Source organism: Momordica charantia (assembly GCF_013281855.1).
Source record: "Momordica charantia cultivar OHB3-1 chromosome 8 unlocalized genomic scaffold, Mcharantia_2.0 BLBB01000008.1, whole genome shotgun sequence".
Taxonomy (NCBI): Eukaryota; Viridiplantae; Streptophyta; class Magnoliopsida; order Cucurbitales; family Cucurbitaceae; genus Momordica; species Momordica charantia.
The window spans coordinates 577661-602442 of NW_028275166.1; the positions used below are offsets into that span (position 1 = coordinate 577661).

The 24782-nt window shown below is 33.9% G+C and overlaps 4 protein-coding genes across 8 annotated transcripts; 2 read left to right on the forward strand and 2 right to left on the reverse strand.

Annotated features, from left to right (window-relative positions):
- Positions 1 to 619: 619 nt before the first annotated feature.
- Positions 620 to 5833, reverse strand: LOC111004905 (U-box domain-containing protein 45). Of its 3 annotated transcripts, XM_022276169.2 has the most exons (7): positions 5648 to 5833; positions 5376 to 5546; positions 4533 to 4627; positions 3707 to 3892; positions 3408 to 3515; positions 2130 to 3307; positions 620 to 1555 (listed from the first exon to the last, which is right to left on the reverse strand). In XM_022276169.2, exons 3-7 carry the CDS (start codon positions 4581 to 4583, stop codon positions 763 to 765), a joined length of 2316 nt encoding a protein of 771 aa, XP_022131861.1. In that variant the 5' UTR covers positions 4584 to 4627; positions 5376 to 5546; positions 5648 to 5833; the 3' UTR covers positions 620 to 762. The 3 variants fall into 3 exon arrangements, with proteins under 3 accessions (XP_022131861.1, XP_022131860.1, XP_022131862.1); XM_022276168.2 differs by lacking the exon at positions 5376 to 5546 and having other exon boundaries at positions 5648 to 5832; XM_022276170.2 differs by lacking the exons at positions 5376 to 5546; positions 5648 to 5833 and adding an exon at positions 4868 to 5322.
- Positions 5834 to 14037: 8204 nt separating this feature from the next.
- LOC111004886 (proteasome subunit beta type-5) lies at positions 14038 to 17652 on the forward strand. 2 transcript variants are annotated; one of them, XM_022276125.2, is made up of 8 exons: positions 14038 to 14181; positions 14677 to 14821; positions 14913 to 15042; positions 15340 to 15446; positions 15748 to 15882; positions 15958 to 16061; positions 17053 to 17153; positions 17258 to 17652. In XM_022276125.2, exons 2-8 carry the CDS (start codon positions 14708 to 14710, stop codon positions 17383 to 17385), a joined length of 819 nt encoding a protein of 272 aa, XP_022131817.1. In that variant the 5' UTR covers positions 14038 to 14181; positions 14677 to 14707; the 3' UTR covers positions 17386 to 17652. The 2 variants fall into 2 exon arrangements, with proteins under 2 accessions (XP_022131817.1, XP_022131818.1); XM_022276126.2 differs by having other exon boundaries at positions 14698 to 14821.
- Positions 17653 to 18720: 1068 nt separating this feature from the next.
- LOC111004584 (kish-A-like protein) lies at positions 18721 to 20979 on the forward strand. Of its 2 annotated transcripts, XM_088127737.1 has the most exons (6): positions 18721 to 18974; positions 19048 to 19119; positions 19513 to 19562; positions 19656 to 19762; positions 19994 to 20028; positions 20650 to 20979. In XM_088127737.1, the coding sequence occupies exons 3-6, from the start codon at positions 19560 to 19562 to the stop codon at positions 20715 to 20717; spliced, it is 213 nt and encodes a 70-aa protein (XP_087983863.1). In that variant the 5' UTR covers positions 18721 to 18974; positions 19048 to 19119; positions 19513 to 19559; the 3' UTR covers positions 20718 to 20979. The 2 variants fall into 2 exon arrangements, with proteins under 2 accessions (XP_087983863.1, XP_022131327.1); XM_022275635.2 differs by lacking the exon at positions 19048 to 19119 and having other exon boundaries at positions 18723 to 18974.
- Positions 20980 to 22097: 1118 nt separating this feature from the next.
- Positions 22098 to 24397, reverse strand: LOC111004948 (Galactose oxidase/kelch repeat superfamily protein). The gene is made up of 2 exons (XM_022276265.2): positions 23728 to 24397; positions 22098 to 23283 (listed from the first exon to the last, which is right to left on the reverse strand). The coding sequence occupies exons 1-2, from the start codon at positions 24255 to 24257 to the stop codon at positions 22656 to 22658; spliced, it is 1158 nt and encodes a 385-aa protein (XP_022131957.1). The 5' UTR covers positions 24258 to 24397; the 3' UTR covers positions 22098 to 22655.
- Between the last annotated feature and the right edge of the window lie 385 nt (positions 24398 to 24782).

Sequence of the window (24782 nt, forward strand, 5' to 3'; positions counted from 1 at the left end):
ACGGACATGCCGTAATCGTAGAACAACATTTTTCAATGCTCTTCCTCTAGAAAGCAAAGTCCCACCTATGAGGTATACAATCTCATTTCCTTTAACGAAGCTCGGGTAAATACCAGCTCAAATTAAATTTAACTAAGTTTTGAAATGTACCTAACAAAGCACTACACAAGGTTATGTTTGTAGCTTGCTAGCCCACGTCTTCAAATCAGTTGCTAGCTAACATGTGCAAAAATCCTGCATTAACAACTCCTATATCCAAGTTCAAGGATAAAAAAGAATTTTGTTTTTATTTTTTATTTTTATTGTTGAAATTGAAAGGCTGCTCCAAAATAGCCATTATTGAGTTATCATATATTCATGATTTCAAATTTTCAAAAAATTGATTCAGAATCTCCTTCCAACCCATCTTTTAAACCTAGACCAGTTAAAAATAATTGAAAAACCTGTAATTCTATCCCTCCATGTTTTGGTATTTCGTCCACATTTTTTGATTTTGGACTGATTTTTTTTTTTTTCTTCTGGTCTGAGAGTACAAAGATTGGTTCCCCCTCAGTTATGAAGGAAGGAACACGGTTTGGCGGTGGTCCATCATGTATTCTATCAGAAACGAAACAGGGAATTCGAAGCCAAAACTCCATGATTTAATTACAGGTGGCCTGTACATCTCATCTTCAGAATAAACGAAAACCCCCCCAAAAAAAATGAAAAATGAAAAATGAAAAATGAAAAAGAAAAATTTACAACACCAATGAACCTTTTTCTTCAGCATTGGTACACTGAATAGCTTTTGCTTTTCCATAAAAAGCTAAAAGCTTTTCCCGTTTTCCTTCTTGAAATTGACTTGCACAGTGGCTTTGATTCTGCCCCAGGCATTGATGTCCCGCTACTCTCCGGCTGGTCTGTCAATGTCGGGGTCGGTGTTGGTGGCTCCCGTTGTCGTTGCTCCCTGAACAACATCAGTAGCTTTTGAGCCTTCTCCTTGCCTCTTGCTGTGCCGTTCACAGACATCGACACCAACCCGGGAATTACGCCTTCCTGTAGGACCATCTCGCTGCACTTCTCATTCCCATTGCACAGAATCAAGAGACATGACACTGCTTGTTCCTGCTCAATGGGTTCACCATTGTCTAATATTGTTGCCAACGCACTGATAAGTTCTGGAGTAGATGACATTTGATCGCTACCAGATTCACTTGAAGCCAAATTTATCAAGATCGCTATGCACTTTTCAGTCCATGTTCGATCACGAGGGGCTGCAAGAACAGATTGAAGACCCCTGATGATTCCAGAAGAAAGCAGGTTGGGAATGTTAGAGGGCACGGTCGACAGATTGTAGAGAGTGTGAAGGGCATCAAGCTTGCACAGTGTTTCGGTATTAGCATGGAGAAGTTGTGTCAAGAATGGGACCGCACAACTCGAGCCGATAATAGTTTTCGCTTCCTCCAGGCAGGAAACGTTGAGATAGAGGGCGGTTGCATATCCATGGGAATTTGGGTTCATAATCATTTCCTCCAACAATGAAATCATTCCTTCTGCCAGCATCAATTCCTTGTTCCTGAGAAAATATACCTTCAGACATCATATATATACTACACAATATAATTTTAGATCGAAAGGAATGCATATGGAAACAAAGATACATAGAGGATTCAGCTTCAATAATTAGCAATACTTTTATCAAGCTAATAAAAGGAACTTTTTTCAACTTTTCGCCCTAAAAGATAATATCCCTTTGTTGAATAGCAATAATGGAAGTAAAAGAAAAGTACACGACCAAGCTAAATTACACTGAACAGTTAAAGACCAACAACAATCTGAAGCATTTCCATGTCTCATCCTTTTCCTTACCTACAAATTAATGCTGGTTAATGATGTTTAAAATGTCTAGTTTTACACATTTTCTAAATCGAGGAACGTTTTTGGTTATTGACTGCACGATTTTCGATAGTTTACATAGCTTAATTAAGAATTGGCACTGCTCCAAAAGTAATGGTAACTATTACCAAATAATAGAAGCACAAGTGAAAATCATAGTTTAGAAACTATTGATATGCTGTGTGTAATATATAGCAATGAATAATTGACATTAGTCACATAATTGAGGCAAAAGGATTAGCAAGGCTACAGACCTATCGTTGTTGACAGCAAGGTTGAAAAGAGCCATTGCTCCACTTTCCTGAGCCTTGGCATTTTGTTCTTTCACAGCTGTCTCTAAGTAATGTAGAAGTCCCTGGACAAATCCATTAGCTCCCATAAAAATTCTCGCCTCTTCATCATCCTTCAGTAACAGCCTTATTTGCTCCACCACAGTTGACTTTCTTCTCAAGCCAACTTCTTCATTCAAAAGTTTCAAATATTGTTCGTATCTAGTAAGCATATTTATATCAGGCTCTGGTTCTTCAGCAGAGTTATCATCCACCACTTCATTTTCTTCAATCTCCTCAGTTGTACCATTTTCTTCTAATGGAACGACTTTAACATCTTTCAACTTGCAAGAACCAACAGTGTCCATAGATGGCAAATTTAGAGACTCTGATTCAGATAACACAAGCCTCCAGTAATTGAGGTCAAGACTATCTGGGGGCCCATCAGGAACAGGAACGCCATGCTGATCACACCAGTTAGCAATCAGACCCTTAACACAGTAATTAGGTGTCAACGAAAGATGAGAGAGTTTCTGTTGAGTTTTTGGGCAGGTGTTATGGCCATCACTTAACCACTTCTCAATGCAAAGCCTTTCATATGTTTGCCCGGAAGCAATTATGACTGGATCATACATTAGCTGCAGTGATATAGGACACCTCAACTCATCAGGCGGAAGGGGAATCTGCTCCAATCTGCGATTTTTTGGTTTGAAAGTAAAGGAACCAACCTTTGTCAGCTGCCTTTCAAAGGCTTGACCATTTTCACCAGGTCCACTGTCCTCGAGAGAGCTCTGAACAGTGGGTGAACAAGGTCCAGAACCCGGTGAATCATTGTCCTCTGGTATCTCGCTTCTAAATAACTTGGAGTACTTCCTCATGAGATGAAAAAGATATGCTACAATTGACTCCTTCCTCTTGTCATCTTCAGTGCGAGACCGGTCTATTAGTTTCTTTAGTGCTCTTCTCTCTGCAAGAGCTGCTCTTGAGGAGTTTATTCCAAGTCTAATAGCAGCTTGGTGAAAAGACTCAAGCTCATTGGTGTCAACAGTATTGCTGAATGTTCGTCCCTGTTGGAGTAATTGAATAATATCATCACCAACTTGCTTCTCCATAGGATCTAGGAAAAATTGCGTACTCTCCAGTTCCTTCATAATCTCCTGGATCTGACACATAAATTGTAAGGACGTCAACAAAGCACAATATTCAAGCAAGATTATTTCCTAATGAGATTACTAAGAAAGACTCCATGTTATGTTCGGTTACCTGGTAGCCAATTGACTGAGGAACAATATCTTCAACACGTTTAAGACTGTCTTTTAGAGCACATTTTACCTTCTCAAATTTTGACAGGACAGAGTCCCCAGTTATAGCCTACAACATGCAAAAAGTATGTTAAGAACTACAATTTTAAGGTTAAGAATTAGTAGTAACAGAAAGGCTCCATAACGACTTTATCATCAATAAGGCAGAAAGTTGGGGCTTCTGTATGACATTAGTTGTTCTAAAGAACCAGAAAGCCAGCCATCTTGAATAGGAAAATTTAAGGGATACAATCATTGTACCAAGTAAAGTTTGCTGCTCTCTGAACAATGTTGAAGAATATTCTTGGCTTTTTCAAGTGCTACATGCAATGAACATAATGCCTGAATACCAGATTTGCTCCGAGGTCGTGCAGCTTCCAATGAAGGGAAAATTGATAGTACTTTACAATATAATGCAGAAAGAGTCTTGCACATTCCTCCATGTAGCTGCAATAATGGACAAAACTAGATTATTTATCAAGCTGTATAATCAAAATATTGCTTGAAGTATTAACTTTTAATAAGACCAAGCCAAAATAAATAAGGTCTTCGAAAGGCAGTTCTTATTGAACAACTTGAAAATTCATTATACAATATACTGGACTTTTTCCCAAGTTATCCTGCCACACGCTTCTTAAAGATGGAATTTGTAGTCAATGTAGAAAATGGTGCAAGAAATTTCAGGTAATCTTGAACCCAACACATCCAACAAATGATACATGTAACTATGTATTCAACCGAAACCAAATTCAGCCAACCGATCTACAGTAGTTGTTCAATATTTCAGTTAAATATTCCCCGATTGTGAAACCCCACACACCACCATATATTAACAAAACTATATAGATGATTTTATGAAAACCCAACAGAAGATAAAATCATGCCAGTCAGAACGTGGGCGGGTTTCGAGCATTTAAAAGTAGCTTTAAAAAAGGAGGCAAACCTTTTCAGAAGTAAAATACCATGGGGGAAGGGTAATGAAAAAAAAAAACCATCAACTTATTTACTAATTTTATCTTCCGAATGAAACATTCAAGAAATACTCTTGAACAAAATACGATCTTAAAGTTTAGACCATTCTGCATACCTTAGCATCACTCGCAGCAAATAGATTTTCTTCAACGTCAATAATATCCATGGTTCAAGCTCACCGTTAAATGTTATACCGAAAGTTTATGTCATCTGCATTGCAAGATAATTATAAAACAATTTTAACCAAGGCAGGATGAAATTCTCTACAGAGAACAGACACAAAAGAAAAATGATAATAAAAGCACAACATTGTAGATTTAGCTAACAAAATCCTCCTTTTATTTTATTTCTCAAACAAATTAGAGAGTCTATGAGTCAACCGAAACCATTCTAACAATTGAAAATAGAGACGCAACAAAAGAATACTTAGAAAGATAGAAATAAAAAGACCATAAATCCAACTCTCCATTGCATCAATTGAGGTCGGAGTGATAGCTGCAAGCAATTCCTTCCGGGAAGCGCTTAAAAATGTGCTACACGTCAAATTTCTTTTCTTTTTTTTTTTTTAAACAATATTCTAGAACACGCGGTGGCAAGCTAAGGTGTGAGAACGAGGTTTACAGAACATTAGTCTGAAGAAAGAGTGGAAAGAATTAGAAAGGCGCAGCATACAGAGCCATTCAATTACCCATTTCTGAATAGAAAATAGCTCACGATGAATAATTAGGGAAACGCTGACTGATTTAGACATTTTATCAAACTCCAAAGGAGACAAAATTTGAGAGGGAAACATCAATTAATAACAAGTCGAGACCACGATAGACATCATAGATTTTGATTTAGACATATCTTCAATTAGCTCGAATTGAAGGTCCGAAGACGGTATCCAATCCACAGAGACAGATACGTATTGTCGAACAGTAAAAAGTATGAGAATCGCAAAAGAATATCTCCATACAAGAATCGCGAAAACGACTTCCTCAGCTTGGATCTTGGCCGAAACAACAACCATCAGTTAAAAGCATTCCAAATAAGGAAGAAGCAGAAAAATCAAAGCCTCGATTACATAAACCAATAAGCAAGCAAGCAAACGATGAGTCTCAACTCTTCCGCAAATGAATTGAATCAACTGGAACGATCAAAAGGAAGAAAAGAAAAACAATCAAGAATCGAATGGGAAAATCCGCGTGCGTAGCAGAGAAAACAAGATTTGAAACCGAAAAAACGTACCAGAAAAAACAGAACCAGCCAAGGAGGCTTCATAAAATAGTATTATCACAAGTTTCTCAGGAAACAAACAGAATCAAACGCTCCCTATGATCGGCACATTTTGGTTCCATTAATCCCCTCTTCCTCCCCTCCCACAGCCAAAATAACTTTTTTATGTTTAAAATAGGTAACCACATTTCTCGGAACCCAGAGACGAAAACCGGATTTCTGCCTGCCTTTTACTTCCCAATATTAAAACAAAGTTATAAAATAATCATTTTCAAAAAGTCATTTAATTACAAGTTTAAATTCTCGTCTAATATATCAACTTTCTTTAAAATGTATTTAATTTGTCGCTAAATTCTCTATTTTGTATCTAATTAGCTTCATGTTTTGAATTTTCAATTTTTGGGTCTAATAAATATCTTAGATTTTGAGGGAAAAAAAATTGACAATTTATTATGCTACTATTACTGGAACCATTTTTAAATCCGAAAATATATTAGACGCAACATTAAAAATTCAGAAATTTAGAAATCCAACTTATAATTTAATTTATAATATTTTAATTTAAATCATATTTGCAATATTCTTTTTAAATAATCATGTTGGCTAGGGATACATTCAAACTATTATTTTTTAAGTTTAATGCAACAATTATTTCGTTGTTCTTTGGAATATATATATCTACGATAACTAAAAACAATAACGCTTTTAAAGTTGGAGACTACAATTGAACCTAAAAGAAGTTGGGGGTATTAAAGTAGTTGTTTCTAAAATTTGAGGGAAAAAATGGTATTTTCAGTGTTCAGAGCCAAAATATGAGCCTACAAATTCATGGACAAAAATGGAATTCAAATTTAATAAGATAAATAAAGATGGAATATTTTTGTAAGAAAGAAATGCGAAGCAATCGATGCTAAAAAATAATTAATAAACATGTGTCAGAGCGGGGCTTTTATTTATGAAACTGCCTTTTTCTTTTAATCTTATTATTTAAAAAGTTGGGTGCCCTTAAGAAATGTACAAAATTTTTGTTCCCCAAAAAAAATTAATAAAACAGAAAAATAAAAATAAAAAGAAAAAAGAGAGAGAGCGGGACGAAAATTTCCTCCACTGTGTCTCCCTTTGTTCACAGGCCGACAGTTGCCTTGCCGACCATCTGGTTTGTGGGTTAGCAGATCTGTAATAAATGAGTGGAATTGACCGATATATCCTTTACTTCAGATTTTCCATTTTAATTACGCCATTAACTTAACTAACTTTATTCAATTACGAGTAAATTTGTATTTTCGATCCTCTTTTTAAATGTTGAAGCTAGTATAGCTAACGAATAATTGACATATATATTCAATCAATAGATTGTCAGTTCAATCATCCATCCCTACATATTGTGCTAATAAAAACCTCTTTTTAAATACATATATACAAAAATCACCATGTATTATATCGAAAGAAGTGTTGTATCATTTTCCATCATTCAATAATAGTTCCAATAGGATAATTTAATTGAAAATGATTGATATAGTAATACTATAGGTTTCAACTCCGATTTTGGTTAATAAAACAATGTCTTGATTTAAATGATTGATATAAATTTCGTAAATCTTTCAAAGTTTCAATTTTCATCGCTAATATCATGAATAAAAACACCGATGTGGTAGGTAATTTATTTTAGTAATCAAATTTGAAATACTTTATATTTTAATTTTACAAATAGACATTTTCACTTATAAAATCGAAAAGGTTACTTATACCGTATGATATTATTTACATTAATGATCATATCTAACACTAGTTATTTTTATAGAAAAACGAACTTATCACCCTTCACACCTATCAACTTAGTGAAAAAAAAACTAACGTTATTAAATTCAAGCATCATTATTATTTTAATAGAGTGGGAAGGAAACTAAAAAAGGCTAGGATTGAGTTATATATTTAGCAAATTATTTGTATGGTAATTTTTCAAAAAAAAAAAAAATATATATATATATATGTGGAGGAAAGCAGAAGAAGGGTATTATGGTAAAACTGATGAGCCAGTTTGATTTCTATTGGCTGCAGGTGTGTCCAGGCGGACAGAGTGGGGAATAATAGAACAGCCGGATTTACGTTTGATTTAAAAAAAAAAGTGTGGGCTCGGAAGCAGCCACGTGGTTGTATTTTTAACCCGTGAATTTGAACCGGCCTTGCCGGTTTTCGCTTCCGTAACTCGCGGTCTATTCTCTGTTTCTTGTCTTTTCCTTTTTTTTTTCCATTTTTTTACAGTGGAAAAGAAAAGTGGGAAAAAAGGGAAAGAAAAAAGATTTTCTTTCTTCTTCTTTTTTTTAATTATTATTTTTATCTGCCTCTTATTGCGCCGCGTCAGCACGCAAGTCCAATATTGGTGTCAACGATTTGCTTTGACTGTTTCCATGATATTTATCAATGCGGTTCCCACTTGGCTTTGAGTGGTTGAGAAAACTACTTCAGATTGTGGATAAAAAATATGTATTCGGAATTTGATGTTAACATTTCTCTTACTTTTTTCCGTTTGGTTTTAAAAAGTATTGAGTTTATTTAATAATGCTGTTATAAACTATACAACAAAAAAAAATTAATAAATTAGGTACTTTTTACACTTAAAACATAAGGAAAAAAATCATTGGTGGTCGGATTCAAGTTTAGCAAGAGTTTTGATAAAAGTACAATTTTATTGATGATCAAATGTTATCGGATTAAATGATAAACGGTAAATTTAGTAAAGAGGTAGGTAAGTTGGTTTAAACACTCAAAACCATTTTTTTAAAAAATACTTTTAAAGGTATGTTATGTAAGAACAAATAATTATCGACATGAACCTAGTTCAGCGGTAGTTAACATCTATTTAAGCAATATGTCATGAGTTTGAATCTCTCTTTCTACTTATTTATTAAGAAAATGAGAACAAATAATTGGTAAATGGTTACTTAGAAAAACATAAAATATAAATGACAATGAATAAGGTATAACTATTGTTACCTTTATATGCTATTACATTTGCATCATCTTTGGTTTAAACCTCACCATTTCTATTTCAAATTATTTGAGGGCAAAAATACTAAACATAAAGATATTAATATTTATTGACATCATATATTGCATAATCGAAGGAAAAAAAAAAGACAACATAAACATACTATTATATTTCATTCCGTGACAAAAATTTGAAAATATTAACATAGTTAAACTAATTAAATTGGGTCAAATATTTAAATCTCTAACATCATTATGATAGTGTATTTTAAACGAGGAGATAAATAAAATCCGACCTACGATTGAATTGGACAATAAACAAATATGCTTTGATTTTTATCTATGTCGATTTAGTATTATTTATTTTTACTTTTTAATACAGTAAAATAAATATGAAGATAAAAGATTCAAGCTTCGGTGGAAGAAGAAAAGCACAATCCAACCACAAATAAAAGCGGGGCCCACAGAAAAAGAAAATATAGAAAATCGGGTGGTTTTCTTTAAAACAAAATATTAAATAATAAAATATGGCCTGTGTTTTGGGGAGCACTAAACTCCAAGGGAAGGGGTCACGTCATCGGATCAAAGTCATGTCTGGGTGTAAATGACATAATTACTTGCCAAATACATATAATTAAATTTGAGTGATTAATTAATTTGGAGAAAAACTGCATTATGATGTCGTGTTCATGATTACGTGGCCTCCTCCAACGGCCCGTTTTGACTGTTATTTTAAATTATTTGGTCCCAATCATGGTCGATATCGTCACAATTAATATCCCAAAATAATTAGCCTGCAGCCTTTGTGGGGATGTTTGGCTTTCCGCCCTTTAATTTCAAGAGTGTACAGAAGCTTATTTTAAATTATGTATTTAGTTTTAAAATGTTGATCGTTCCCATTCGATGAATAAGACTATATTATTAATATAATTAAAACACTTTGTTCATTATCTAAAAGTGGGAAGTTCACTCATGTTATCCAATATTAAAAAATAAATATTTCAATGTTATTTTTAAAGTATTTATTTATCAGAATTAAGGTATATTTTAAAATTATTGATCTATTTTAGTAAATTACCAAGCAAGAGAAATTAGACGTTGAAAGCATGACAAAATTATGAGTTCAAGTAGGAAGTAATTGGCTGGATTGAAACGTGATTGATCATGACACACGATGTTGCATAAATAGATTGAACACTTGAAACTTACTTTAAAATGTATGTAGATTGTTGGAGAAACTTCCCGCAATTCTCTCGTCTCCTCGGTCATGCGAGTTTGGATCCGGGCAACACATAGTGAATGAGAAAAGTGCGTTCATCGTCGATTCTCTTTCTCAATCAAAATGTTGAGAAATTGATCTCTAGTTATTTGGTCAAATTGATCTCTTTCACCATGTGTTAGTACGTGAATCAGCAAAGATCTTTCGTATATGTCTGGTTGAATGTTGTATTCATGAAAATCAATTTTGGGGTGTAATACTACAAAATTTGGAATAGGTTGCACTTGATTTTAGACTTTGACAATAATTTATGAAACTCATGGTCCGATGTTATAGGAATGGGTCTAAACGTGTTTGTTGACTATTTGATCGATAGATCTTGGTGATGTACCTAGTATGTTTCTTTAGTTCTCTCATATATATTTACGTGTCCAAAAGAATTATAGCTAATGCATGTTCAACTTTTATAATCATAACACACTCATCATCCAATTTGAAATACTCCGAGTTAAGAAGAGTCAAAAGATTGACTTAAAAAAAAAAGAACACCAACAAATTTTATTAAATTTCAATTAGTTGAGGTTCTCGCATTGAAATTAGTTACTACATCATTCTCTTGAGATGATTGTGGAATTGGCAACCAGTGCCAAGTAAATTTCGTCTTCAATTTCTAGGTCAACCCACCTTAATTATTATCATCCTACAATTTCCTTTTACAATCAAATATTATTATTTATCCTGACCATATTCCATCCTTGTTAACGATATAAGATCTCAAATGAACAATATAAAGGCTGAAAGAGCTTACGACTATTTTAAAATTCAAAACAAAGAGAGTGGCAAGAACATAAGGCTATGATGTATCCGAAGTATCATGAATCCTGTGTTTATCATAATATTGCTTGATCAGGCAACAAGTCCCGACAGTAGAAATATACTAGCGCAAGCCACATGATATATCGCTTCTCGAGAATAAAAAAAATTCAAAACCAGATAGAGCTTATAAAATATCCTTAAAAGGCTTATAAGTTATAATTGAGTACTCTCATGATGGATGCCTTCCAACCAAACTAATTAATATCACATTATATGCTACACGTGTCATTATTACATTGGCTTTTTTTTTACTTTTTTTCTTCTTCTAATGTTCCAGACAATCCAATAACACATCATCTTAGGATGTTCATATTTAATTTAATTTGAATTGTGTTGGTTTTGTCAGTTTGGAAAAGGTTTAATATTTCTCTCAAAGGCAATCATTGACCAATGTGTCCATCACTAACCAAAAACAAAAGAGTAAAGAAAGAAGAAAAGACTTTGTTACATTACATCTTTTCAAAAGGGAAAGCTTATAATTATAATTTATATTGAACTGAGATGGTAAAAAGTGATTTTATTCCCTTAAAAATATTTGTTAAAATTGTCAAGAAACTCAATTTTGTATTTAAAAGTTATTCAACATTTTAAATAAACTTAAAATTACTTAGGACAATTCAAAACAAGTATCAGCCGCTCTCGAAAAAAGTGTTTTTTTTTTTAAGTATTGCAAACACTTTTAGAAGAAAACTAATCAAATGCTTTATCTAATAGCATTTTAATTATTTTTTAAAACCTTTTCTAGAATATCTCAAATTACTTTTATTTTTAATTTACTTAAAAACACTCGTCTGAAATTTTAAATTGAAAAAGAAAAACACCTAATTCTTCTTAAATGCTTTAAAAGGTATATCAAATACACTATTAATAAAGATGTATTTGGGAGTGATTCTAGCATGGTCAAATCACTTTTGTCATCGTCTCCATTGATCATGTTTGACAAATTAAAAAATTAATGGTAAGAAAGTTTAAAATCACTTTAAATTGATTTTTAAGACATTTCTTGGATGATGATTTTGAAAAATCAATTATACTAAAATCTCTTTTTCCAAAATCACTGATTGATGTACCATATTCTCAAACACACCCTGATACTCTTTCTAAGTGCTTAATTATAGAAGAAGTATTTCACTCTAAAGTTTTATTTTCAAAGTTCTTATGGATTTGAATTATAAATTTGAATAAGTCAAGATAATCCGTTAAAATCCAATGGGGTAAATTACACACACAAATAATCATACCTAAAAGAAGGGCAAATGACATAAATCACCCATAAAATAGGATATTTGTTGCAATTACACCCCTAAACTTTCAATTGTAAAAATTAGACCCTCAAACTTTTGTAAAATGAAAAAAATTAAACCCTGAACTTAAAATGAAACCTTTAATCTTTGATAAAATTGCACCCAAAATAAAAATTAAATCCTAAACTTTTTTTTTTTAAATTGGATCTATGAAATTGGAAGTCATCGATGGTGTTGGTGAGAAATTGGAGGCTCTCCCATGCTGTGTAGATCAAATCCCCACCATAGCAGTTAGAGTTGGAAGCTCTCGAACTAATTAATTTGTCCATCGAAGCCTGTAACTTTTCCCACACCTCAATAATCTTGATGTATAGAACGTAACCCACGAAATATTAGCAAAAAATGGTGCCACTGCCAACCCACTTAAGCAAAAAAAAAAAAAAAAAAAAAAAAAAACCCAAAAAAAGACTAAATTTTTCCTGTGGGTTTTCAATAAAACGGACTTTTCTTCCAGTTTCAGACTAATTGGGAAGAAACCCATGAAAGGAAAGAATGGTGAGGTTAATAGATTCAATTTTTTAAAATTTCAAAAGATTTAATTTTTACAATAAAAAATTTAGAGGGTCCAATTTTATCAGGAAGGTTTGAGGGTTTAATTTTTACTATTAAAAATTAGGGGTTTAATTTTTTCTTTCATTTGAAGTTCGAGAATTTAATTTTTATAATTGAAATTTTAAATGTGTAATTAGAACATTTACTATACTTTAAGGTGGTATATGCAATTTATCCAAAAAAAAAAAAAAAAGATGACGTAAGTTACAAAAATACCCCAATTTAGTCATATGTGGATGAGGTTATTGATAGGGTTACTGTTATTGCCGGTGGAAGGGCAAAAGCAAAAAGTGTAAAACAAGTAAATTTAATTCGCGGCTTGGAGCACGATTTATTTATGATCGTACTCTGGGAAAGATATTGCATATTTCAGTTTAAAAACTTTTTTCTTTTATTATTATTATAAATCATTCATAGAATTTGTTCTTAGTACTTCTTGTCTACTTTATATTATTTTAGTCATATTTCATAATCTATTGAAGTGAAAGTTTTACCTTGATACACTTTATTTAAAAAAAAAACAACTAAAAGTACTCCAAAATTATCCATGCTCATTAAATTATTAGAAATAAAAAATAAAAAATTTATGGATTTAACAAAGATTCTAGATGGAAACATGAAATACAATTGTTTTTAAAATCTCAAGTAGATTACTACTGTGGTTTAAACAAACCTGTATTTTTTATATTGGTATTTATTTATCACTAATTTATTTAATAACATTCTATTCAGAACTAAATATCATCATCTCTTAGAGATTTGACCCTAATTTTTTTTCCTTCTTCTTATTCCATAATAATGGTAATACTAATAATGAGGGGTGGATGGATGGGTGGTTTATTAATTGCATATGTGACATGAAAGGAGTTGGCAACGTCCACATTCTTTGCATGAAAACTATATTGCAATTAGTAAACCAATTATTAATTGCTCCTATTTTTTTTTTTTTTTGATAATTAAAGCTTTGTTTTTTGTTTGATAACCTTATCGCATGATATCACTACTTAACTGTTACATTTTTTCATGATTTGTCATTTATTAAAAAATTTCAAAATGATATAAATTCATATTTAATGTAAAATGAATAAATGAATCGAGTATAAATATGTAAAAATGAAGAGTTTAATGATTAGATCTAAATAGTTGTTAACGATTATGGATGACTCATTGGTCCAAATGAACTAAGGTTAATTAAGAGCGAATAGATTCCACCTACCTTTGTAGTTTTGATGTGTTTGAAACTTTTTTTCCCTCTAGATTAATTCACAATAATACAATAGAAAGCGGATAATTGGTTTTTGAGTGGTTATTTTGTGATATTTAATTTTTGTTATATATTAAATTAGAACGAGAGAGTTGGGTTCAAATTGGGCCAACAAGCCCAGAGGCCCAATACGTTTCCACCGTCTAAGTTGAAAAATGTGGCCCAAGCCCATTAAGCCCGTTGGTTTCCTGGAGGACAAGAAACTCGCCTTCGGCTTTCCCGTAAATATCCTTAATTTCGCAGCATTTTTCCCTCCATTCCGATCATTTCCTTCGACGTTGTGGATCTTTATTTGCTTTCTGTTCGCGTTTTCTTCTCTCGTTGCTCTAGATTCTAGTTAAAGGTAAAGTTGAAGTAGCACGACTTCGCTCTTATGTTTCTTCGATTTCATATGCGGATTCATGAATCATCTCAGATTGGAATCAATGTCTATCATTAGGGTCTTGATATCGACCTGTTTTTGCAAAAAATTGCATGCATTTTGATGATTTTTAGGGTCTGCTTTGATTTATGGGAGAAATTTAGGAGAGGTACTAAACGTCTGATTATACGATTCAGTTTTTGATGGTCGAGGAGCTCCAAGTATCTTTAAATGTCAAATCTATTATGATGGCTAATTAGTGTTTCTCTTGGATGCAGTCGTTCTGATAAATTTTCCTGGCACGGTTGAATCTTATTTTTCTTCGGTGTTCTGAATTAAGTTTTCGTAATTGACTTATGTGGAGTAGAATTAGCTCAGTCGTCGGCATAGCAGGGGGTGGTTCTGGGGATTTTTCTTTTTCTAATTTTTATACTGTCATGTGGATAACTTATTTGTATCACGAGCTCTGTACTTCAGCTCGATTTTTGGTCGTAACAGGAGTTGAAACATGAAGCTTGATACCAGTGGTCTTCAAACGACTGCTCCGCTGTTTGGGCCAAAAATGGAGATTTTGGAAGGGTTTTCAGCTGCTCCATCCTTTGAGATCCCTAATTCCAATGATGTAATTTGTAAAGCATTTATCATACGGCTTCTGGGCTGCGTACTGTTCTGTATTATTGTTTTTTCTGACTTTGATTTTCTCCGTATTTCAGTTTGATGGCTTTCAGAAAGAAGCCATTCAGATGGTGAAGCCGGCAAAAGGAACAACCACTCTGGCTTTCATTTTTAAGGAAGGAGTCATGGTTGCTGCCGATTCCCGTGCTAGCATGGGAGGCTATATATGTATGTTTACTTAATTACATTTGTTCTTCAAACAAATTTGAAATTCATTTTCTAGATGTTTTGTGGGTCGAATACTTCAACCTTTTTAGTGATTACGAGGTTAATTTTCTTCCATTATGTGTCCATATATGATATAAATGAGGTGCTATATGCAGCATGGATGAATTTATTCACTATTTCCCGTTTAGCTTTATGCTGACTTGTCTTCCCCTCCCTCCAAGTTTTGTAAGTTATCGTGTTGTTATTTTTGCACCTTTCTTCCTTTTCAACTCAATATTCGTTTTTGAATTTTTTCAGCATCACAATCTGTGAAAAAAATTATTGAAATCAATCCTTACATGCTTGGCACAATGGCTGGAGGTGCTGCTGATTGCCAGTTTTGGCATAGAAACCTCGGTGTCAAGGTAATTGGCTGATATGCAATTACTTGTAGTTGTAAGACTATCAACATTTTAGTAAGAATGGGTTACCTTATACTACTATCATTGTGAACTCGATAGGTACGCTTGCTTAATATATGAGGTTAATCTTGATTAATTGCCTTCACTTTTAGAGTTTTCCAGTCTCAACAACTCAACTCAACATGTAAATGTGCAATCAGATATTCATCCTTCCCTAATTGGATTAATTGTGCCCTGCCAATGTTGATATTTTGGATTTTTTTAATCTTGTGATTAGCTGATCATAGTGTTTAACCTGATTTAGTGCCGCCGACATGAACTAGCAAATAAACGCCGAATTTCAGTCGCAGGAGCATCAAAGTTATTGGCTAACATTCTGTACTCCTATCGCGGAATGGGTCTCTCTGTCGGGACTATGATTGCTGGATGGGATGAAACAGTAATTACATATTTATTTATTTTCATTTTCCCACTTTATGGTGATCTATAATTTACCTAATTCTGTGCTTTGTAGGGTCCTGGTCTATATTACGTAGACAGCGAGGGGGGAAGGCTGAAAGGAACAAGATTTTCTGTTGGATCTGGTTCACCTTATGCCTATGGTGTCTTGGATAGTGGGTAAGTATGATTCTCAATTATCATGCTGTCTTTGAAAATTTCTCAATTCAGTAATTTTGTAATTGAACCTATCTTGCCAAGATAAATCATGTAGTCTTCCCACATGTCTGTGAAATGATGGCAAAAAACATGATCTTATGTTTTGTTTGTGCAAGGGTGACATGCTGGTTATATATATATCTACATATATATATATATACATATTATATCGTTAGAATCCCAAATACAGTAAATGGAACTAGATTACTATATTGTTATATCAAAGAGATAGTTACAATATCAATAGCCCTTCGAGAGGGCTATCTCTCTCCCAAGAACTCTCTCAAGTTTCTTCACTATAAACTATTCCCAAAGTTATCCTTCTCCTCTCCCTACTACTATTTATAACACCCCTAATTAATACCACAATATCCCCCAATAATATACTAATAATGCTCCCAAACTATCTCTACTAGGACTCTCATATTACCCCGCCCTTCAAAGACAACCATAATACCCCCATATTAATATTCTCAAACTAGTGAGGACTGTCTCTCTCACACACATATATATATTTGAAACATGAAAATTTCTCTGATTTGATATATATTGAAAGTTACACTGAGGTAGTACAAAAGATAGAAACAAAGAGAACTTTTAACTCCCCCACCAAACTAAATATACAATTAATTCCACATCCCTTCTCTACAATACCTCTCCCACAGCCTTATGTAAAAAGAAGCTCAGCAAAAAGCCTCCCAATTAGAATTAATTGAAAGCTATATCTCAACTTGTAATTGTGATTATATTTCTCGGTCTTTCCTGTTGTCGAGCTAACGTACTGCTTTGCGTGATGATGTTGGTACAGACATTTCTTCGATATTCTTTTCTCTTACCCCTCTTCTTTCCCCTCTTTTTGAGACAATTGTCCATCATTTCATCTAATGTGAGTTTATCTATGATTTTATGTATGTTAATTCATGAATACCCTATTGTGTGTGCTACTGAGCAGATATAGGTATGACTTATCTGTTGAAGAAGCTGCTGAGCTGGCTAGACGAGCCATTTATCATGCAACTTTTCGAGATGGAGCAAGTGGTGGAGTTGCCAGCGGTATCCTTCTGTCTAGATATTTATCTCTCTTTGTAATACACACACATTTATGTGCTTGTGCAAATTCCCCTCTTCTCACTCATGATTTGAATGTCACCGATCAGTTTATTATGTGGGACCAAATGGATGGAAGAAGCTCTCTGGCGATGATGTGGGAGAACTTCACTACAACTACTATCCAGTGACACCAAGTACAGTGGATCAGGAAATGGTTGAAGTAACCGGTGCTTGACAATCCCATATAAACACAAGCAGGTCGAGACATTCTCTCTCTGTTCATTTATACTAAGAGGGGAAGAATTGATTCTAAAGAGATGCTGAAGATGTGAACTCTTAGTTTATGTGTGCACTCGCAGATTCTAAAAAAAGGTTGGAGTTGATCTAGGCTTAAAAACTAGTGTTGTTTCAAGGATATTTCTGTCATGGTATTCGAGTTATCGCTGCTTTTGAATATTGTCAACCTTTCCTAAATTTTTAAATCCATTTCTTAATTGGACTACCTTGTTACTATACTTATCCAGGTTCTTTCTAGTTGTATAATTGGAAAGTTTTTTTTAGTTTGTTTCATGGGGAATTTTCTTTTTTCTCTTTGAACAAATAAGTTATAATATTTTTGGTTCTCGAAACTATGGGATGAAGGAGTGAGTACCAAGTAACCAGCGTCATTGAGGGTAGAGTTCGGAGTGCTTGGGATTGTGCAATTTTTGTTAAATCTTTATGGTGGGATACTTGGAAAAACGGTTGTTTTTCTGCTTACCATGGAATTTATCATCTTCTCCTTCTTACTCCCTTTTGATTATGAAAAATGCTGAAGAGAGATGAAATGTTACAATTATAATGTGTAAAAAAGTACTGCCGGATAAAAGATATCTATTCCTCCCTTCGAAGTTAGTGTTCAAATCCTTCCGCTTCTATACTTGTTATACTAAAAAAACTCATGGAAAAAGATTTTTTTTTATATAATTTTTTTTATTGTAATACAGTTGAAGCAGTGAAAAATGATGATTCAGACCTACCACGCTAGGTGTGAACAATGAGGATTCAAATTTACCAAGTTTAGTTATCGAAACTTTAAGTTCGTGTCTAATGTCTCTACACTTAATAGATTCATAAATTTTTTATTGTGTTATTAAGATGTTGAAAGTTGAATTTGTGTCTAATAAACTTTTACTTAATTGAGATCTTACTGAATACAAAATTTAATTTTACATCTAATACATTCTTACTCTCGAGATTGTTAAGAACAGTTGTAGCTTTCCAAAATATTTTATTTTTTCAAGATTTAAACAAAGCAATTGAAATTTAATTGTTTCACCATCAGTTGAACGAAAAACAAAAAGAATCAATCAGTAATTTATCATAAAAATCACAGTTTTTTTAATAGTTCAAAATCAGTTGGGTTGCTCCCTCAGAAAGCAATCTCAAAATAAATATTTTGGTCATTTTTTCCATTAAAATTGGTTTATTTTATCAGCAACATTTTAATTTAATCTAATTTTCGAAAAATTTTAGATATTTTGTAAAATGCCCCTCATTTAAATTAAAATAAACCTTTCAGTCATTATTATTTATTTGATAATTAAAAATATTCGAGAAGAATGGCCATCGTCGAGTCGAGAGTCGTCTGAACCGCGGAATTATCTGTTCTTGACAGCCGGAGGAAAGATTCTCACTCAGGAGTTCTCGCTCTTGCTCGCCGCTGCTCTAAAGTCGGCTGTTGAAAACTTGGGGGGTCAAGAAGCTCCTTTCCTCCCACTTTTTTCGTTTTTGAAGGATTCCGATCTGAGAATCTCCTGCCTAATCGCCATATCTGCACCTTCGGTAAGCATTCCGTGATTTTCTTGGATTAGTCTTTTCTTATTATCAGGTTGTTGAAGATTTAGTTGAATTTAAGGTTACGGATTACTGGGTTGGAACATATTGCTTCTTGGGGCATCGCGAGATTCGGATCTTTGTTGGAGAAAAAGTTAGTGTTTTAGCATTGTTATCCATCTCTGATTTAATCAAATTCGAGGTTTACTCTTCTAGATTTTCATATGTATCCGAAACTACATTGTGTAACAGTTTCTGCACTGGGATAGTCACCATCGAGTTGTGTTTAGTTCAGCTCTGTGGTATCCGAAAACCTAACTGAAGGCTTGAGAATCTAGTTGTGGCTTTTGCAATAATTGGAGTGAAATTTTTTTACTTGAAACTTTAGAATTACATGCTTGAACGTGGAAAGAAGTAAATTTGTCGAATTATCAAGGAGGATCTGTTGTCGATTTGCGATTTACGTCATAATCATGGAAAGTTATGAATGTGTGCATATTGAAATTCATTTCGGTCAGTTGCTAACTTGTTTCTGACTTATTTCTAGATTGAAAGTGAAGATTGTTAACGTGGATAATACCTGGCACTGTAAACATGGTAAAGGATCCTTGTCTCTTGTATTTGGAGATCCTCATAGCTTGGATAGATTGGAGCTATTAATCACTGACATGGTTGTTTTTGGTTTTTCAGTCGGCTCTGTTCAATTTTCATTCGTTTCTGACAGTAATCCTACTCGGAATCTGTACCTGTACTTACGTGAAGATGCATTTTCCTGCTATTCTTGAACAGAGAAATGGGTATATTCTTCATGTCTCTTATGATATATACTGCATTGAGATAAACATAAAAAAATCAAGTCTCAAGCATGTTCAATAACAGTTTTGATACTCCATTATATTGATTTATATATTAAAAAAGATTGATTATCATGGTGGAAGACGTTGTTGGGTGTGAAATTGTTACCTTCTATGTCCAAAATATTATTAAATTTAAAATTTTATCTTTTTAACTGAGTTGCAATCTGACAGGTTCCGTGGCTTCTTTTGGAAAGCAGCCAGAATAGGTAGGATTATTTATCAAATTTTCATAATTACTCTTAAGCTTGAATCTTTTGCTGGAACAATTTGCAAGCATTTTTTTACAAAAAGTTTATAAAAGATTTGAACTATTTCTTTCTCATTTTTTCTTCGGTTCTTCCAGCACTTGATTTTCTGATGTTAGCTATTGTACTCTGTGAATTGACTGCTTTACTTCCATTTGTGTCAAAAAAAATATGTGTGGCAAACCGTAAGGCTTCTTTGAAGGCTTCAAACCTGTTCTTGACGAGCAATGACAGGGTCCATCCAAGTGTTTCTCCAAAATTTCCTAGATTTTTTTGGAACATTGAAATAATCAAATATTTGATGATTTCCTCAAAGGCAAACGGCTTGAACTGAAAAAAGTATTTTGTTTCTTTATTAGAAAAATAATTATCGGTAGTGCGTCGGTCTTTTATATTTTTAGTGATCAGTAGGTGGTGGTGGTCATATTAGTAGGAATATACACAAAACTACACAACAGTGGAAATGGCGAGGAAAGGGAAAAAAATTGTTATTTACACACGTCAGTTTGTGTGACATAGATATTGTTGCCAATTATAAGGTGCATTCTTACTGACAGGCTGATGTTCTGGTTTGTGAATCAGGTGAACGTTTGAGTCCTTGGGTAGCTGTGGGATGCTTCTCCATGGGAGTCTCAATAATTTTCTTCTGAGGCATGCCTATACTCTCTGTTTTGTGGTTTATTTAGCATTTTGTGCCTTACCATCTTATTTTAGCAAGAGGGTCGTTGGAATTAGAGTTCTGTAGTGACATGGTTGAAAGCTATTTAAATCCATTATAAATACACGAGCATTTCATTACAAATTGTTTTGTTTGCTATGCAGTCTCAAAAATGTCAAAGAGGAAGAAAACTATTGTGTTACTTTTTCATTCTTATAAAAAAAAAAAAAAAGTTTCTCATTGTTGGTTAGTCACATGATGGACAGACCATATTTGGAAATATGTTCCGTTGAAGTTTGTTTACTGCTTTATACTTCTACTTAAGACATACCATTGATGTTCCATCACTTGATGTAGACAGCAATCTAGACTTGATGTATTTTCCTTGTCCCATATTGTAATTTTCTTAGCGAAAGATCCTTCCCCACTGTTCTTTTTCTCCTATAATCTCATAAATCACAATTAGTGCCTAGTTTCAGCAGTCCATAGAGTCACTAGTCCGATGATTGCATAATGGAACGTCGATTTATATCGACTTTGGCCATTGAGTCAGGACTAGAACTTCAAAAATTTGCTGAAATGGAGTGTCTTAAGTAGTCAATTTATCTGCTCTGTTGATGCTAGCAATGCTGGTATAAATTGGAGGTGAAAATGAACCTGATTCGATCTTCAAGAAGCGTTTGCTTAGTTAATTCTATATGCAGTCAATCTATGTATGCAAACAATTGTTTTATTTCTAAAATTATATACTCAAAGAAAATACTCATGGGAAGCCTCTGTTTGATACTAAATTTTGAAAAATAGAAAATAAAAGGTGAAATTACGAGTTTAGAAGTTTCTGAGTATCAATAAGCTTTTGAAGTGTTAATGTCATATCTAATAAGTTCCTAAATTTTAAAAGATTTCTTAAGAGGGAGGGGATTTGTTACACATAAAATTGAAAAGTTTATGTAGTTAATTGACACTTTTTAAAATTAATAAACTAAAATTATATCCTCGAAAGACAATTTAGTTGGCAAGGACTTAGGGTCGCTTGATCATATTAGTTAGTTAAGTATAGTTAAGTATAGCTCAATTGACTAAAACATATGTCATTGTTCAAAATTTCAAATGATTTTGATCAAAAAGTTTAAATCCATGTTGGTTGAACTTTAAAAAAATGATAAGATAAAGCAATTAGATAAAGCAATAAGTGGTGGGCGAGTAGGTGAATTAGTTGAGTTGGTGAGTCAAGAAAGAGTATCATTTTACTTTTTCTTTTTGTTTGACAATTTGGATTGTTGAAAATCCCACCTAACTATACATCAAAGAGATATATATTTTAAATAGCAATTTAGCTTTTAAACTGCGTTTGAAGTATCAGAATACAGTGTGAAGGAAAAAAAAAAGTAGATGAATTCACCATTTACCATATTATGTACAATTTACAAATCTTAATCTTTTATGCATCATCCAAACGTTGTTTTAGCCTCTAAAAACTCATTCCTGCACCAGCTGGGGTTTGACATCCATACCAAACATCAATCTTCTGAAACAAATTCTTTAAAAGGGCAACCATTTTAAAGATTCTAAGTTTTAACTGCAAGCCCTTGCATAGGCCACTGCCAACCAGAAGTCGACCACCGGGTTTGACAGGCATCTTCGACTCCATAGTCACCGTTCGACATGATTCAATCAGCTAGCAGGCAACAATTGCAAGTTCCAAGCAATGTAAATCTGGATTCCAGGCTTGTTATAAAACATCAAAATGTTGATTCACCACTAGATCATTAAGAAGATGAGAATGGTGTTGAATAAATGATTGGGAAATCATTCATTGTCAGGAAATAAAAATTGAGAGAATGAATTAGAATCTGCTAACAAATAAGTCAAACTGGATAGACAGGTGTGTGGCATTCCCAACCATGAAACTGTCTTTCACTCTCCATAGTCACACCTTGATGGTCACACTGCACAGGCACAAGCCAGATGGTTTTATGTCTGAAGTTTTCCATTCCGAGCCTGGAGCTGCATTTGGATCGTACAGCAAGGTACGGTATTCTGGTTCATTCTTTAATGAAAAGAGCAACAGCTTCCCATCCAGTATGCCAAATCGAAATCCGATGCTTGAGCTACCAGTTAATGGAACCGGTACCATCTTCCATGAATTGTCCTCTGGATTGAACATGGCTAGTTTCCTTTGGTTCTTCCATTCCATACAGAAAAGTTTCTTGCCTACCACAGCATGAGCAGTGACCATTACACAACCATTTTTCATCTCACACCAACTATGCCTCTTGGGGTTGTACACGTCCACGAACTTGGAATTTCCAATTGTGAAGCTTGACCTTCCACCCATGACGTACAGCTTCCCATCAAATCCACATGCAAAACAGCCCGACCGAGGGCGGCGGAGGCTTTCAATTAGAGTCCAGTTGTCAGTTTCAGGGTCGTAAACCTCAGCACTCGACAGATTATCACCTTCTGTCCCATAGCCTCCAACCACATAGACAATTCCATCAACAGTGGCACAAGCGAAATCGTATCGAGCTACATTCAGACTTGCCAGTTTGCTCCACCTGCAACACACGTCGGACAAAAGTCACAAAACTAGCAAAAGAATTAAAGGCAATCATAAAATATCCTGAACTTTAAATCATAGGACCCAAATCTAAATATAAGTAAAGATTCCATTGTATCAAATGACATTTTGGTTTCACATGCATAAGCAAAAATTCTAAATTGAACATCCCATTTATGTAGGATCTAGGAAGAACAGCCAAAATCTGGCAGCGCTCTCTTAACTGCTGCTTAAAATTCAAATTAAAATCACATATACAAAGTTGTAGGTTAAAGACCATAAAAACATTATCAGAAAAGTCCTAGCAGAAACCAATCTCATGCTCATCATGCAAACCTGTTGTTTTCAAACTCATGTAGTCACATTCGTATTTCAATGAGAGTAATAAGCATAGATGCTACTACTTGAAACAGATAATTCTTTAGTAACATGGACAACATACCTGTTAAGACAAGAATCATATTGATAAACATCTGATGAGACAGAATCAGTCCCATCGGCAACTGAATAACCAGCTATGACAAGAAGCTTTCCGCTCAGAACAACCACTTCAAAACCAGCCCTCACTGAACCAGGCATTGGTGGAAGAATTCGGAATTTATGTTCCACACAATCAAATACTTCCCAGTGGCACTCCTTACTTTCAGCATCCATAGTTAAAAAGTATAGCCACTCCTCAACTACACCAGCTAGTTTCCTCACAGTTATGAATTCCTTGCCTTTAATGAATGATCTCCAATTCTTGCAAACACCAGCCATAGATGGATGGCTAGAACGGGGAACAAGGGCAAGGCATAGTTTTGCTACATCATCAGGCAAGCCAGGAAGGAGAGAGTTGTCAGCCTCATAATCAAACTGAGGAGTAAAACCAGGATCACTTTTTGAATGACTAACTGAATTCTGTTTAATAGTGTTGATGATGCACATATTTGGTTCGGTAAACCTCTTCTTTCCAGAAATGAATCCAGGCATTATACAAATGAAGCAACCAAATAAATCATGTACAATGATGACTGTTTTTCTTCAACAGTATCACTCAAATATAACTTCTCAATGACCAACTTCGATTAAAGAAATTCATGATATACTTCACTAATTTGGATTCTACAAGACCAAGGCATAAAGGAAGTTGCAGAACGGATCACTTGGGCAGCAAATGCGGAGGACTTTCTGTGTCTTGTCCAGTCTGATTCAAAGTCCATACCAGAAAATTCACACTTATGTTTACTAGATATGACAGTATGAGTGATGTTCTGCAACTTTGTAGAGTTCTCTCTTCCTCTATGCATTGCCAAAATACCTGCACATTGTGTAGCATAAAGCTTAAACTTGGTTTTTGTGAAAACGGAAACTAATGAGCATATATGCACATCATAAGTACTGAAGAGGAAAGAAAAACATACCAGTCAATGCCATAGAACTTGCCAAGTTAGCCCCCCATAACTTCCATCCGGAAACAAAGGAAACTGAAATAAAGAATATCATAAATGAGTTGGG

Coding starts and splice junctions, on each gene's coding strand:
- LOC111004584 (XM_088127737.1), top strand. Junction 19,763..19,993: donor ATTCTTGAACAGAGAAATGG/GTATATTCTTCA, acceptor GCAATCTGACAG/GTTCCGTGGCTTCTTTTGGA. Junction 20,029..20,649: donor TTGGAAAGCAGCCAGAATAG/GTAGGATTATTT, acceptor TTTGTGAATCAG/GTGAACGTTTGAGTCCTTGG.
- LOC111004886 (XM_022276125.2), top strand. CDS start 14,708: ATGAAGCTTGATACCAGTGGTCTTCAAACGACTGCTCCGCTGTTTGGG. Junction 14,822..14,912: donor AGATCCCTAATTCCAATGAT/GTAATTTGTAAA, acceptor TCCGTATTTCAG/TTTGATGGCTTTCAGAAAGA. Junction 17,154..17,257: donor AAGTGGTGGAGTTGCCAGCG/GTATCCTTCTGT, acceptor GTCACCGATCAG/TTTATTATGTGGGACCAAAT.
- LOC111004948 (XM_022276265.2), bottom strand. CDS start 24,257: ATGCCTGGATTCATTTCTGGAAAGAAGAGGTTTACCGAACCAAATATG. Junction 23,284..23,727: donor TATGATTCTTGTCTTAACAG/GTATGTTGTCCA, acceptor CGTGTGTTGCAG/GTGGAGCAAACTGGCAAGTC.
- LOC111004905 (XM_022276169.2), bottom strand. CDS start 4,583: ATGGATATTATTGACGTTGAAGAAAATCTATTTGCTGCGAGTGATGCT. Junction 3,516..3,706: donor AGAGCAGCAAACTTTACTTG/GTACAATGATTG, acceptor TGCATGTTGTAG/GCTATAACTGGGGACTCTGT. Junction 1,556..2,129: donor CTTGCTGTCAACAACGATAG/GTCTGTAGCCTT, acceptor ATATTTTCTCAG/GAACAAGGAATTGATGCTGG.